At 39.2% G+C, this 14,694-nt stretch overlaps 1 protein-coding gene across 1 annotated transcript in view; it reads left to right on the plus strand.

Annotated features, from left to right (window-relative positions):
- The first annotated feature begins 208 nt into the window (after nt 1-208).
- The window catches only part of CRYBG1 (crystallin beta-gamma domain containing 1), a 45,556-nt gene continuing 31,070 nt past the window's right edge, over nt 209-14,694 (plus strand). The window contains exons 1-5 of the mRNA XM_006926044.3: nt 209-1,406; nt 5,886-8,250; nt 10,866-10,913; nt 10,998-11,116; nt 12,510-12,675. Coding sequence (XP_006926106.1) covers nt 712-1,406; nt 5,886-8,250; nt 10,866-10,913; nt 10,998-11,116; nt 12,510-12,675 — 3,393 coding nt within the window. The 5' untranslated portion in view covers nt 209-711. The remainder of the gene's footprint in view (nt 1,407-5,885; nt 8,251-10,865; nt 10,914-10,997; nt 11,117-12,509; nt 12,676-14,694) is intronic.

Consider the following 14,694-nt stretch of genomic DNA (forward strand, 5'->3'; position numbering starts at 1 on the left):
ATAGATACAGGCGAGGTGGGCCTCCCCCAGGAAAAGCCCCAGGAGCTGGAGGGCGAGCCCTCCGAGACCTGTGTCCAGGCAGCGCCCCCTGACGCAGAGCTGTCACCTTGCTCGAGCAGTCATGCAGCGGTGGCTGTGCAGCAGTGCCATGGAAGTGATTCACCCCAATTAGAACCTTTGGAAGCAGAGGAAGAGCCCTTCCCAGGTGCCACCACCGTTGCCAAGCAGCTGCATTCCTCACTAGAGAATTCCCCCAGGCAAGAGAACCCAGAAACGCTCGCCGGCAGTCCGAGGCAGGACGCTTTGGCTGGCGCTGACTGCGAACACCAGACAGCCCAAGGAGCAGGGGATGTGCCGGGGTCGCCCACCGGGGAGCCGCCCGCGGAGGGACTAGGCGAGGCCGCTGGCAGAGCCCCCCACGTGGGTGCAGAAGGAGGCTTCCCGGAATCCCAAGACGCGCACAGCCAGCCTCCCGAGGACGCATCTGCTCTGCCAGGTGATCCTCCTGCTGTGGGCCCAGAGAACTTGGCGCGTTCTCCGCAGGCAGACGGCAAAGCCGGGCCGAGAGGACGAGGGTGCCGGTTCGGCGAGCGTGCCCATCCCGCCAAAGTTTTAACTTTGGACATCTACTTGAGTAAGTCTGAGGTGGCGCAGGTGGACGAGCCGGTCGTGATTACTCCCGGCGCAGAAGATTGCAGCGATCACGACGATATGGATAAGAGGTCGAGCGGCCGCAGGTCGGGGAAGCGGAGGAAGTCGCAGAAATCCGCGGACTCCCCCGGCTCGGACACCGCGCTGCCGGACAGCGCGGCCAGGGACGACGTGGTGTTCGACTACGAGGTGGCGCCAAACGCGGCCACCGAGAACGGCTCTGCGGAAAAGAAAGTGAAATCTCCGCGGGCTGCCTCGGACGGGGGCGTTGCCTCGGCAGCGAGCCCGGAGTCCAAGACCAGCCCCGGCCCCAAAGGGCAGCCCCGAGGGGAGTCGGACCGGAGCAAGCAACCTCTGCCGGCCTCGTCTCCCACCAAAAGGAGGGGCAAGAACCGCGTCCCGGAGGCTGTGCCCACCCCGCCCGCTGGCGGCCCGCGGGCTCCCGCCAAGGAGTCCCCGCCCAAGAGGGCGCCGGCGCCGGACTCTGGCCCCGCAGCCAAGGGCGCTGCAGGGGAGAACGGGGAGGAGGCAGCCCGGGTTGTCCCTCGCGAGCTCACGGTCAAGAGCAGCTCGCTGCTGCCAGAGATCAAGCCAGAGCACAAGAGGGGGCCGCTCCCCAACCACTTCGATGGCGGTGGAGAAGGAAGTCGAAGCAGAGAGCTGGGCAGATTGGCCGGAGGTCCTGACGCTGACGGCTTGAAGCTCAGAAACCATTTCGGTGCAGGCAGGTCGACGGTGACCACTAAAGTGACCCTGTAAGTAACTGTGGAATTGGGCCGGGCGGAGATGCTGTGTCCACAGACATGCTGGGCGGCAGCTCTGAGAAGCCCGGGGTCTTTGCATTTGTGGGAGAACTATCTGTGCACTGAATTTTCTCTATGTTGAAATTGAGATAGGGAAGAGCTAGTTAATAGTTACAGTTTAAGAAGATGACACATTCGGGAGCCTAGTCGGTTGTTAATTCCTGTTTTAATATAAGGTTTAAGTTAAATGAATGTAAAAATGAGATCCCATGAGGTTTAGTGTTTACATAAACAATAGAGAGGAGACTGTATGGCTTGACAAGCTAATTCATTCTTTATTCAGAGTGTACACTGGCATTCTTGGATAGGGCATTCTTAAAACACATATGCATAGAATTTGATAACATGGAGTGAACACTAATATATTCAGTATGTCCCAGTAGCCTTGACATATGTGCGTTTATGAGAATTCACAGAACCTTTTATGGAACTTAGTGCATTATTTGCCTAAAGCCTTAAAAACAAAACAAAACAAAAAACCTAATACAAATATCTTGGTTCTTTCTTCCCCTTTTTAATGTTAGGGAGTCTGGTGATATTTTTGCTTCCCCGAATTGAAAAGTAATTTTCAGTTATTGAAATTAAGAAAGGTCAGTTATTTTTACTGGGGAGACTGCTAAATGAAAAGACACATTAGAAGAATCAATTTCAACAACAGACTATGACTAAGTTGCTGCTAAGTTGATTTATTTTTCAAATATTTATTAAGTACCTTCTGTTCATGGTACTGTGCTAAGAACTATGGGGGTAAAAAAACAACTATGATTCAGTAGTTTGCCCTTGAAAAGTTTATGGCCCAGTCTGGCACACAAGATACTGACAAATCAAGTAACAATATGAAGTGATATCTGATTAAACTGCCAATGAATATTACCATCTCTGAAGCCTGAGGATGTGGAAAGGAGGAAGAAAAGCACTTTTGTTTTTTCCTAGGAATTGGGACTTGTTCCTTAATGATAAATCAAGTTGCATAGGTAGACAGGATAAGGGAGGGCACTATAACATTCTTAAGATCCTCCCCCTTCCCACACTCTCACTCCTACATCCCCAGTCAGCACATGTGAAAAATGAATATCTAAACTGCTCAAGTTTCTCTTGCATTCACATATTTATTGAAAGAGCTGGTATTTTCACAGCATTATCATTCTTAAACCAAATGGTCCATTCTGACTATTTGAATTCTTGGATAAGCTTTAGAGGAGGTCTTTTTGGTAAACCCTTGAGAGGAAGATCTGCTTAATGAATAACTTGAGCTTCCTCACCAGCTGTGAACCTGCAGACCTTTGATATAGTCAGCTATTTACTCTGTAACAGCGGCGTCTGAGAAATAACCTGAGTGAATGATGCTCATTATTTGTAGAAGGCCGGTGTGCCAACATTCAGACCTCCTAAGTGTGAGCCTTAGAGAAACGTTGCTTGTACCTGAACAAGGAGGCTTCTGCTTCCCTCTGTCTTCTGAGAGGAATACACGAGTAGCAAGGCTAGAAATGTGACACTGCTAAGGAGTAGGATAAACAAACCTAGAGAAGCCAATCTTAACAGTGAAACTTCTTCGTGTGCTGTTATTTATAATAGAACTAAACCAAATTCTCTTTTCTCAGTACTGATTACTTTCTACGTGAAATTTTTCCTTTGCCAGCCACTCATTTAATTTTGTTTTCTACAGGGCCTCACACTTAGTATATTGGCAAACTATTGAAATGGAAAATTAATAATTCTTTCTACTCCTTTTCTGTTTGATGGGGTTTTTCAGACCTTTTAATTTTCCCCTGATTGTATTGCAAGAAAAAATATTACTCAGATTATTTTTAAAAACAATTTGAGTCTGAAGTTTCAGTTTTAACTCTTTTATATACCCTCAAAAATAATGATTTTGAAGCAGCATGTTTCTTATGCTGTTAGAAAAATTATGTCTTCAGTTCTCTACCAAATATTGAGTGGTGAGATTCCTAAAATGATATATTTAAAATAAGAATTTTCCACTCATAGCCACAGCTTTTTAGACTCCATTATTTTCCCCTCTCACATTGTAAAGAAGGCATTACAACATGAATTATAGGAGCCTTTTGATTACTTTGAGCTAGGTTAATTGTAGTGACTCTTGGTAGCAGAAGTTAATTGCACAGAAAGTTTGGTTGTAAAATGTATTTTGATCTTGGTGTAAATCTTTAATGTACAGATGTGTGTTTCCTGTCCTTAAGGTAGCTTGTTGGCTAATCTGTAGCATTTTCCATTTACATCATAAGATACATTTTGATGTTTGTCATTCTTTGAGCTGATTAGTAAGAAATTTTAAAATGCATATTCCCTGGCATTTGAACATCCCTCATTAACTGATAATATTTGTAAGCTTTGTATTTCTGGTCATCTCACTGGTTTTAGAATTTTATCTTTAATGAAGTGCTTATAAGTTAATTTGCTTTTAAATTTAAGATGTGGGAGCCTAGATATCTTATGGAGGAGATATTGAGAAAAGTGAAGACCGGGAGAAATTAATGAGAATATATCAAATTTAGTATTTAAATAAAAAATTGTTAATGAGAGTCTAAATTCTTGGTGCTGCATTTGGGAAGGATTTCTCAAGTCAAGAAAGATAAAATGTCTCAAAGTTGCACTACCTGATCCTTCAAAACACTCAGCAAAGAGTCTAACACGTGGGCAAGTCAGGGGCTCACCGGAAAACACTTCTCAGGCCCAACCTTCTTGAAAGGCAATGAGTCCAAGCAGGAGCCAGCATGAGAAAATGCTTCTTCACTTTGTGTTCTCATTATCATAGTGTCCTCATAAAGTATGGTTACTTTATCTTATAGATCTCATGATAAATCATTGACTCCTTGGATTAGAAAGAACCGGAGGAGGTCACTGAGGCCAGTCTAGTCTGACTCTTTCTGTGGAAGCAGAATAGTAGGGTGGTCAGGAGCATGGCATCTGAAACAAGAACACCTGGCTTCAGATCATGATCCTGTCATTTACTAGCTGTGTGACCTCAGGCGAATTATTTACCTTCTCCAAGCTTCAACTTCATCTTAAAAGAGAATGTATAAAATTGTGCATTATGCAAGCCATAGAGAGTGTTTCTCAAGTGCTTGGTAGTCAGCGAATATTAGTGGTTATTATCTCTTCTATTTTGTAAACCACTAGACCTGTGGTTTAGACATTTTTATCTCTAGCTTTGGAGCCCATTCTTCTAGGAAAGCTTATATAAAAGTGATTTATAAAACAGATAAGTAGGAGTGATTCTGGTTGAAAGGAGGGTGGCCAGCCAACAGCCCCATCCCTGAGTCTCTGCTATCCCACTTGCAGCCCGGGAAGAGAACTCCAAGGATTATTTCAACCGTAACTTGGAGGATGGGGATGTGGAGATGGGTTTGGAGTTGTTTTTTGTTTTGTTTTGTTTTGTTTTGTTTTTTAAAATAGATAGAGAAGATAGAGTCCAAAGAGTTAAAGTATCTTGACCAGGTTCACACAGATAATTAGTGTAAGAGCCAGGACCAGATCCAAATAATGTCAAAGAACATTTTGTTTCTCAGAAAGAAAAATGAATGTGCATTCTTATTCGCAAGAAACTCACCTGAGAGGGGAGGCTCTTTTTGTCCAAGAAATAGTGACAAAACCAACAATTGAGTAATTGATAAGTAAATTATGGTGCATCCATATGAACTTTTATGCAGACATTAAGAAAACCTTTCAAACAAAATTTTTAGTAACTTAAAACATGTTAAAAATGTTAAATATAAGGTTAAGTAATCTTTTTTTAAGGCAAGAAATCAATTCTATGAACAGAATAATCTCATTTCTATTAAAAATATTTAACTACACATATAAAAAGATTGGGTTTACACTAAAATGTTAACAGAGAAATTATCTGAGTGGTAGGATTATGAATGATTTTCCTTTTTTATATCTTCCAAATTTTCTGTAGTGAACGCACTTATATAATCATAGAAAAATTTTATGGGGGAGGATAAAGGGAGTAAAATATCCAAAAAGGTAAATAATAGATATTTTTTGTAATCTAGCTTTTCGAGATATGTGAAAAAAGTTATGACAAACTAAAAAATACACGTTCAATGTTTGGGGAAATCATTTACATTTTTAAAGTATGGAAATGCTTTAAGTATTTAGACTTCTTCTAGCCCTAAGTTGTCTCTCAACTCTAGTGCCAAGCCCTGCATGTACATAACTAGGTACTCGATAAACTTGTTAACCTCCCACCTCTAGACTTTCTTAGTTATATAATTTTCTCATCCTTCATGTAGAAGAAAAATATACATTAAAAATAATTGATAGTGTATTTAGGGTTGTTTAAAAATTAATTTTTAAAAATGCCACATATCGGAAAGATGTTGGCTTTTTATAGTTTTGTAATAAATTAGTATGTTCACCTTTTAAAACTAGGTCAATAACTTTATTATTTCCGTATTTTTGCAGCCCTGCCAGGCCCAAACATGTGGAACTAAATCTTAAAAACCCTAAGAATCTTGACAGTTTGGGAAATGAGCACAATCCATTTAGCCAGCCAGTTCATAAAGGAAACACTGCCACCAAAATCTCCTTATTTGAAAACAAACGGGCAAACAGTAGCCCAAGACACGCTGACATTCGAAGCACAAGGAGCACCCCTGCCTCTAATAAAACTTTTGTTGGAAGGGCGAAGCTGAATTTAGCCAAAAAAGCCAAAGAAATGGAACAACCTGAAAAGAAAGGAATGTCAAGTAGTCACCAGAATGGTGTGCTGGTGAAAGAAACCTCTGCAGAAACCAAAGTTATTCTCACTGAAGAGGAGATTCTGCCAGCAACCGGGAGTCCCAGTGTAAGAGGGATGGAAGGCCAGCCTACTGAGGATCAAGCTCTTGGTTCTCAGCTTAACCAAGGTGATAAGGCAGATGTGCAAATAGATGCTGGCTGCCTTTCTCAACCGGTGGTTACTACTCTGATTCCTGTCCAGGACCAGAAGCTCTTAGGAGAGGACGATTCAAAGGCTGCTGACGGCAAAAGACTTGTACTTGAAAATGAGACTGATATAGCACAAAACATCCCCACCATTCTTGATGCCAAAGATTCATGTCCAACAGTCATACCAAAGCCACAGGATAAATTTTCTGACTCACAGCCCCCAGCTGAGTCATCTAATCAGTCTCCTGTTTCACTGCCTGAATGCATTCCTGTGGGTGTTCCCAAAGACACATGTGCCGAAGCACCCATAGGCAGTTTTCTGGGCACTGATCTAAAAGTGTCAGAAAACCATAATGGATGTATTCTGCCTGTGTCTCATCAGATTAATGAGAAAATGCCCCCCTCTAAACTTGTAGCAGGAGAAGGAGGAGAAGCAAGCCCTCCTTTGAACACAGAGCACAGCCCAGAAGCTGAAGGAACTGAGTGTCCATCCAAGGTCCTTGTCCAGGTCAGGTCTTTCGTGCTCCCTGTGGAGAGCACCCAGGATGTAAGCTCCCAGATCCTCTCAGATAGCTCTGAAGTTAGAGAAGTGCAGTTGCCAAGTTGTCACAATAATGAACTTGAAGTGGTTTCCGTTGCAAGTTGTGCTCCCCAGAAAGAGGAAGTACTGGGCAATAAGAGTACATCACCCAAACACATTCATCGTGAAGAGGAACATGTAGCAAAATCTGGCCCACAAGTCACGCTGCTGGAATCAGAAAAAACTCTGCCTACTCAGGCTCAAAGTCAAGGCAACAGAACACCCCTGACGGTTGAATCCAGCCCCACCCGCTCCCCTGGTAGCAGAAATCATTTAGAAATTACTCAAAGGCCAGATCACAATGTGGTGAATGGCCAGGACAGCCCTGCCAGTCTTTTGAACATTTCCGCTGGTAGCGATGACAGCGTATTTGATTCTTCTTCGGATATGGAAAAATTCACTGAAATTATAAAGAAGATGGACAGTGCGATTTGTGTGCCTCAGAAGAAAAAGAAGGCCAGGGTGCCAAACTCTCCCGCCCCTCACTTTGTCATGCCTCCGATTCACGAGGACAATTTAGAAAAGGTGTTTGATCCTAATGTGTTTACCTTTGGTTTGGGGAAGAAAAAAGAAAGCCAGTCAGAAGTATCACCGGCTTTACATTTCATGCAGAACCTGGACACAAAATCCAAACTGAGGCCCAAACGTCTGTCCACCGAACAGAGTATCCTCTTCAAGTCCTTGCACACTCACATTAATGGGAAAGATGAACCTCTGGCGACTCCAGAAATAAATGGCAAGGAGAACAGGGACGTCACGAATGGTGGAGTTAAGAGATCTAGGCTAGAAAAAAGTGCACTTTTCTCAAGCATGTTATCTTCTTTACCACAAGACAAAATCTTTTCTCCCTCTGTAACGTCAGTCAACACTATGACCACAACGTTCAGCTCTTCACAGAACACTTCTCTTTCTCGGTCTCCTGTGCTACAGCCTGTGGCTGAGGATGCCCCACCCTGCACTTCAGAGAAAGATCAGCCAAATCTTCCACCCAACCACTACTTACAGGTCTTCAATTTTGACTCGTCAAGTACATCTCAATCAGGCTTGAAAAGTCCCAGCTACATGGAAAAATACCTGCAAAAAGAAGAAACCAAAAAAGATCTGGATTCACAAAGCAACCTCCATTTGCCAGAAACTAAACTTTCTGAATTTTCTAAACTAAAGAACAGTGATGCTGTGGAAAAGTCTAATCATGCTGAAAGTCTTAAATCGAACTTGCCGAACTACGGAAACAATGACACAGACTTCGTGGGTCTTTTCAAATCCAGCCGGTTTGACCCAAACATATCTTTTTCTGGAATGTCATTATCAGATTCAACAGTAAGTAGCAACATATGATCATTTACTTGGGGTATTTATAAATAAAAGTGACAGAGGGGTGATGAGCAATTAATGTTATTCTTTTAGAAATGGTTATGCTTGTGTACGATTGTTTTCTATTCATATATTTGAAAACCTATGTGCAAGGGACTGTTAAGGTCTAAGAAAAAGGTACTCAGATTCTGTTCTCAAAATATGTGTAGTCTAGCAGGGAAAATAAGCTACCAATATTTTAAGGCACGTGTGAATTAATATGTTGTATTATGAAATATAAAGTACCTTGAGAGTTTAGAGACAGATGGTTTTTACCTAGTTCTGCACTAAAATGCTCAGTACTGTACCTAGAATTTTGAAGATATATGAAGCAGCTTCCTTTTATTTGGAAAAGCCTCTGCTAAGGAATCTTATTTGTAATCCCTTCTAATGCACTGTGAGTTTCACTCCTCATAAGTAGCAATAAATGTATATCCTTCGCATCATTTGAGAAAGTATCTTTATTTAAAGTTAGTTTTCATCAGGGAAGTATTTTTTCCTGAAAAGCCTTTGAGTAACGAATTTTGGTCTACATTGGATCTTCCTTTAATATTGTAGAGAGAGCAGCAAAATATGATTTTGAACAACAATTATGATTTCTCCATCTTCTTCTGACTTCTGAAGTTGTTTTCTTTATTCAGTTTTTGATATGAATTTGTGCCTTTCTCTTACCAAGTTACCAGCTTGATTCTCAAGTGGAGGGAGGATAATGAAAGAGCAACAGAATATAAGGTTTAAAAGTCAGCTCTGTTAGTCCAGAAACATGAGTGGACCTTTATAGTACTGTTGCCCACCATGTGAACCAGGCCATCTGTCAGCTAGAGACCATCATCTATAACATCATCTATAACACCAGGCAGAAAATACCTTGCACCCTTCCTCATTTGTATAAGGTACTGCAACTTGTTTCAATGTGTTGTGTTGGCTTTTGCTACAAGCTTGTCATAGAATGTAACTCTCCAAGCTCTTTCAAAATGTATAGTTGGGTTTCCAGCAGAGGTTCAGATCCCTCTTTTCAAAAAATGTTAAACTTTGATCTCAGAATACAATAATATTTAAAAATTATTAAGGACCGCAGAGAGCTTTTGTTCATATCGGTTATGCCTATCAGATTTTATCATTAGAAATTAATAGTGAGAAAAATTTAAAACACAACACATAAGCGCACATGCCGTTAGCCATCATAGCAATGTCGTCATGGGCCCTCTGGAAGATTCCACAGTACACTGTGAGATAAAAAGATTACAAAATATAAATACCCTCTTTTTCTTGAAAGTAGTTTTGACTTCATGGGCTCCCTGAAAGGATCTTGGGAACCCTCAGTGGTCCCTGGACCACACTTTGGGAACCACTACTGTAGACAAACTGAATCAGCCTAAAGCTCTCAGATATCATAAAGTTTTTAAATATTTCTCTCAAGCACAAAATTTCCAACGGTCCACTTCCCGTTCATTACAGCCTTATTCTTTTAAATCATTCTTGGTTCACTTCTCTTATTTGACAACAGTCTGGTGAGTCTGACAACAGAATATACAGTTTCCCTGTGGAATCTCTTGAAAAATCAAGCCAAATGCAGCAAAAGGAGAAACAAAGTGCTTTATACTTTCTCTAGGCCTTTTTATGATTAAATTTTTTTTTTTTTTAGGTTTTGGGCTTTGTTGACCATATAACTATTCTTCTATGTCTTACCTGAATTTGTTTTTAAATCTCAGGCTTTTTCTTCATTTTATCTACCTCTAATGTGTATATATAAAAATAAGTAAATGATTGACTTTTTATAAAAAGTCCTCTGTTGAGGCCTTCCTGTGGTCTTTTGGGCATATTCCACTCTGACATGATGCAAGGGTGATGAGATCAAAGGCAGTCCTTAGAATAGGCATACTGGTCAGCACTGAAAGTAGTCCATGTTTTATAATATTTTTACATGTATAATTACTGTTTTTATTATCTTCTGCATTTCTGGTTTTACTGGTCTTGTCACATGGTCTTGATTAGTTTTGTAGCCATATAAAAACAATTTTTGTCCATCAAAAAGGGAGTGATTAAGTACCATGTGCAATGTACATTGTGAAATAATCCATAAACATGTTTTTATTTAGACTAGTAGGTATGGCAGATGTTACTATGAAAAAACAGCCTTCATAGATTCAGAGTAGGTGTGTGTATGAACAAATGCAACTGATACAACTCATTTTAGATAAGTGATTAATACACTGTAATTTCTTTTTCTTTATTTGACATTATACTGAGATTGTTTGAATTATAATCTCTTAGCTGAGTCCTTATTCTCACATAAAACATAGGTCTGACTCTTGAGTTCTAAATTTTCTAGATTGGTAAAAATAGCCTAGGCATTTAAATGAGAAACTGAAATGGCAAATTCAGTTAGGGTCTGGGGGAAGCTTTTAATTTAACAGTATAGACTCAAAGAAAGTTTAAACACAACTTTGGCATAGATCAAAGTAGACTTGTTTTAAAATTGTTAAATTGTGGGGTGACTTACTTAAAGGATCATGAGAGGAGAAGAGAGGACTGTTATGCAAAGTTTAATTATTTGTTGTGTTTTGTTCATTTGATTACAGATGCTTAGAAGAAGTGTCCAAAATAAAATCAATCCACGACCTGGAAAGGTAAGATTATTTTCTATTTCTAGTCTAGATTTTATTTTGGTCTGATAAAGTACAATCACATATGCTACTACTCTCCTCTTGTAGGTAGTGATCTACAGTGAACCGGATGTCTCCGAGGAGTGTATTGAAGTCTTTGGTGACATAGAGGATTGCAGCTCTTGGAGTCTCTCTCCTGTGATACTCGTAAAAGTTGTTAGAGGATGGTGAGAATGGCACTTTGACTTCTTGACTTAGAGGGCCTACGTTTTCCATTTTAAATTACTTTTTGGGTCTTCTGTCCTTATTTAAAATTATGCCTTTAACAATAGTCATGGTGAGTATTAAAAGGAATTCATATAAAAAAATACGGTTTTTAATCATGTTTCTGATTATAGGGGTGATATGTATTTATGCTAGAAAAATCAGAAAAGTGTAGCAGTATAAGTTTCTTTTCCCATATACCCCCTCATGACAGTGGTTTGAACTAATGAACATCAGAGTCCATACTATACTTTTGGTTTGTGAATTTTCAATGAGGTAGATAAGAATTGTACTTAGTTATGTTGGTAGAATTTTTTTAATTCTATAAGAAAAGGCATTTTTGCTAACTTTTCAATGACAGTTCAGTGAAAGACTAACCTAAATTTTATTTTCCAACTGTTCAACAATGGATAGTTTTGATTAAGTAAAGAAATTGGTAGAAAAAAATTATTTTACTAGCTTAATAGCTTCTAGGAAATACACAAAGTTGAATTAAAAGCATTTTTTTAAAAATTGTTATGTGGCATAAATACTTTGGTACCTATTTATACACTTGTTTGAAATAAAGAGGATAAGACTCTAGATACTTGTGATTTAAAAAATTAGTAAACTCTTCTTTTGGTCTCCATTTGATTAAATATGTAACATCTTTCCTATTAGGTTTTAGATATTTTGATATTTTTTGTATATTCAACATGTTCATTAGAAAAATACAATTAGCTTTTGTTCTTAAATTCGAAGACTAAAAATAACACTAAAAAATTTTTTGTAACAATTTTCTTAATAGAATCACGCTTTTCTTTTGCAAAATTGTTGGCTTCTCTCTTTTTTTGAAACCTTAGGCATTTAAGAGCAGCATTGTCATATATTAACATGAGGTTTTTCTTTAGTGTTTGGGTGTTGTTGGGAAAGATACATTTTAAATGCTTTTCATTAATATGCTTATAGTCCTTTGTATCAATATATCCACTGATATATGGCTCTAAATGTAAGTTTAAATCCCTCTAAGAGAAGTTTTCTACACATATAAAGAGAAAATATATTACAGTAAAAGTCCATTATCTGATGTATTATTGTTTACAAGTCTCCATTAAAAATGACAATTCTCTAGAACACCGGTATCTCTATAATGTTCACATTGATAGTAAAAGTCCTCTAAGATCCTGATGCAGTTCTTGAATTATCAGAGGCTTAATTATCCTAGTCAATTTTAGTTTTAGGGAGAATTTATACATAGTGTTAGGGAATTGGCCATGATATATGACATATATATGGTGGCTATTAGCCAGAATGTTTGAGTAATATAAACCTCTCTCACCAAGACTGGCTAATAGTTTTGCTGTGTTTTAATCTTAGTTGGATTTTGTACGAGAAGCCAAATTTTGAAGGGCACTCCATCTCTTTAGAAGAAGGAGAATTGGAACTCGCTGGCCTCTGGGGTATGGAAGATATTTTGGAAAAAAACGAGGAGGCAGAGTCTGCTAAGCCCGTGACAATTGGTTCAATCAGACATGTGGTCCAGGTAGGTTATGGGAAAACCAGAATCCATCCATTTATTTGAAAATATTTATTGAATGCCAAGGATGATTCTTACTTTGAGGGAAAAGTTCATTTTATAAAGTAAGCAACTGGGAAAAATATTCGATTGGTGCTTTATAGATATATTTTCTATAAGTATTTGTGCACTTCAAATGAATTAGAAAAGAAACGTTATCATTGGTTATTCATTTTTTTCCCACGATAAATCTTGAAGGTTAATTTCTCATTCCTGGCCACCCCCCACCCCTTCTCCAAACGTATTTTATTAATAAACTAGTTTTGATGAGTTCTGTATGAACAGATTTTTATTTCAATTTTTGTTTGTTTTTGTGGGGTTTTTTTTGGGGGGGGGTTACTGTGTGAGTTCTGATTACCTTGAGTGGTGTATAAGAATTCTATTTTGGAAAAATAAATAATCCAAAAATAATTCAGTTGACAGTTCAACTCTGGGGTTTCATGTGGATTTAAAAAAAAACAGGTATTTGAGGCCACTTTATGGATTGAGTAAAATTTCCTTGGTTTCTTATTTATTGATGAGAAAGTTGTATCAGAGTCTTTCATTGTGGCTGTTGGGATTTGATGATTCTTTACCTTTCAAAAATGTAATTAATGGTGTCTGCCAAGTGGAAAATTAAAACCCCATTTGTGTAATAGAGATCAACATTGGGGTACAATAGGGAGAAAAGGAATGTTCTAAAATGAGACTGAGTAAGAATAAGAGTTTTTATGTAAGTGCATAATATGATAAGCCTTAAGAAAGGCACAAGGAACCCTATTTAAAAATGTCATAGTTAGTGGAATGATTTACCTGCAGCTTTTGTTTACTGCTCAAATAATATTAGTAACAAAGCAATGTTAAAAATATCCAAATCTCACCATCTTGAAGTATCCTCCCTTCATTCTTCTGGATTCTCTATTCTATCTTGGCCATATTCTAATCTGGATTGTTCTGTAGTTATAATATAGGTATAAAGCTGTCATTTTTCCACTTAAAACTGGTTCTCAATCCTTTTTCTCTTTCCATACTATTTTCCTGAAGATCACACTCACTCGTAACGTCTCTCAGTGATTTCAAATTACAGGGGGAGGTATCCAAATCTGGTGGGGTGGGGGTTTAGCTGCATTCTGCAAGGTGGGGTAAAGGAAATGAAGCACACTGGTGAAGAGGCCTCCTGTTTTGCCTGATAATGGCAGACTTGATGCAGTTAATGCTTCTCTTGTCACTACATGCTTTGGGGTTTCCATCGAAATGGTGTGCCATCATTTATTTTACCTTTCTACTTTCCAAGGAGCTTAAGGTTGTTTCTAGTTTTTTACTATGTTAAATAATGCTGCATGAACATTTTTGTGCACTTAATAGTTCATAACTTTCTGATTTATTTCCTTGGGGTGAATTTTTCTGAAAGGGCAGGAACACTTTTATGGCTCTTGGTACATCAGGATGTTTTAAAAAATACAGATTGTGTATGTGGTTTCTTGAAGCACAAACTAAGTCACAGCATATATTCAAGGAAGTCACCTTTTTATCTCATTAAATTTGTTCCTTTTGATAATGTTTGGAAGAGCCTCCCCTGAACTAACCCAAGTGTTATCATTTCTTCCGTACCTGAGTTCACCTAGCTCAGCAATCAAATATCAATAAAGATTCGATTAACGCTTAGGCACTTGGCCAGGAGAGGCCTTTTGAAGAGTGATGAACCATGGACATGCAGGAAAGTGACCAAAATGCAGAGATTTATAAATCACCATTAACGTGTGCCTTTGTGTTAATGACTTAAGTCAAAGCAACATCACTGAGATTGGTCATAGTCAAGGAGAGTTAGCACAGGGTTTATGGGCACAGAACAAAAGTTGAGGAAGACTGTGGTGCAACCACCCTACAGACTAGAGCGTCTGCACTTGGACGGTCGTATCAGAGCAAAGGAACCCTAACTCCTATCACCAAGGAAAGCCAAGCTGTTTTCTCAGGGAGGAGGAGAGAAATATGTTCCAAAACTCTTAT

Source organism: Pteropus alecto, unplaced genomic scaffold (genome assembly GCF_000325575.1).
Source record: "Pteropus alecto unplaced genomic scaffold, ASM32557v1 scaffold79, whole genome shotgun sequence".
NCBI lineage: Eukaryota > Metazoa > Chordata > Mammalia > Chiroptera > Pteropodidae > Pteropus > Pteropus alecto.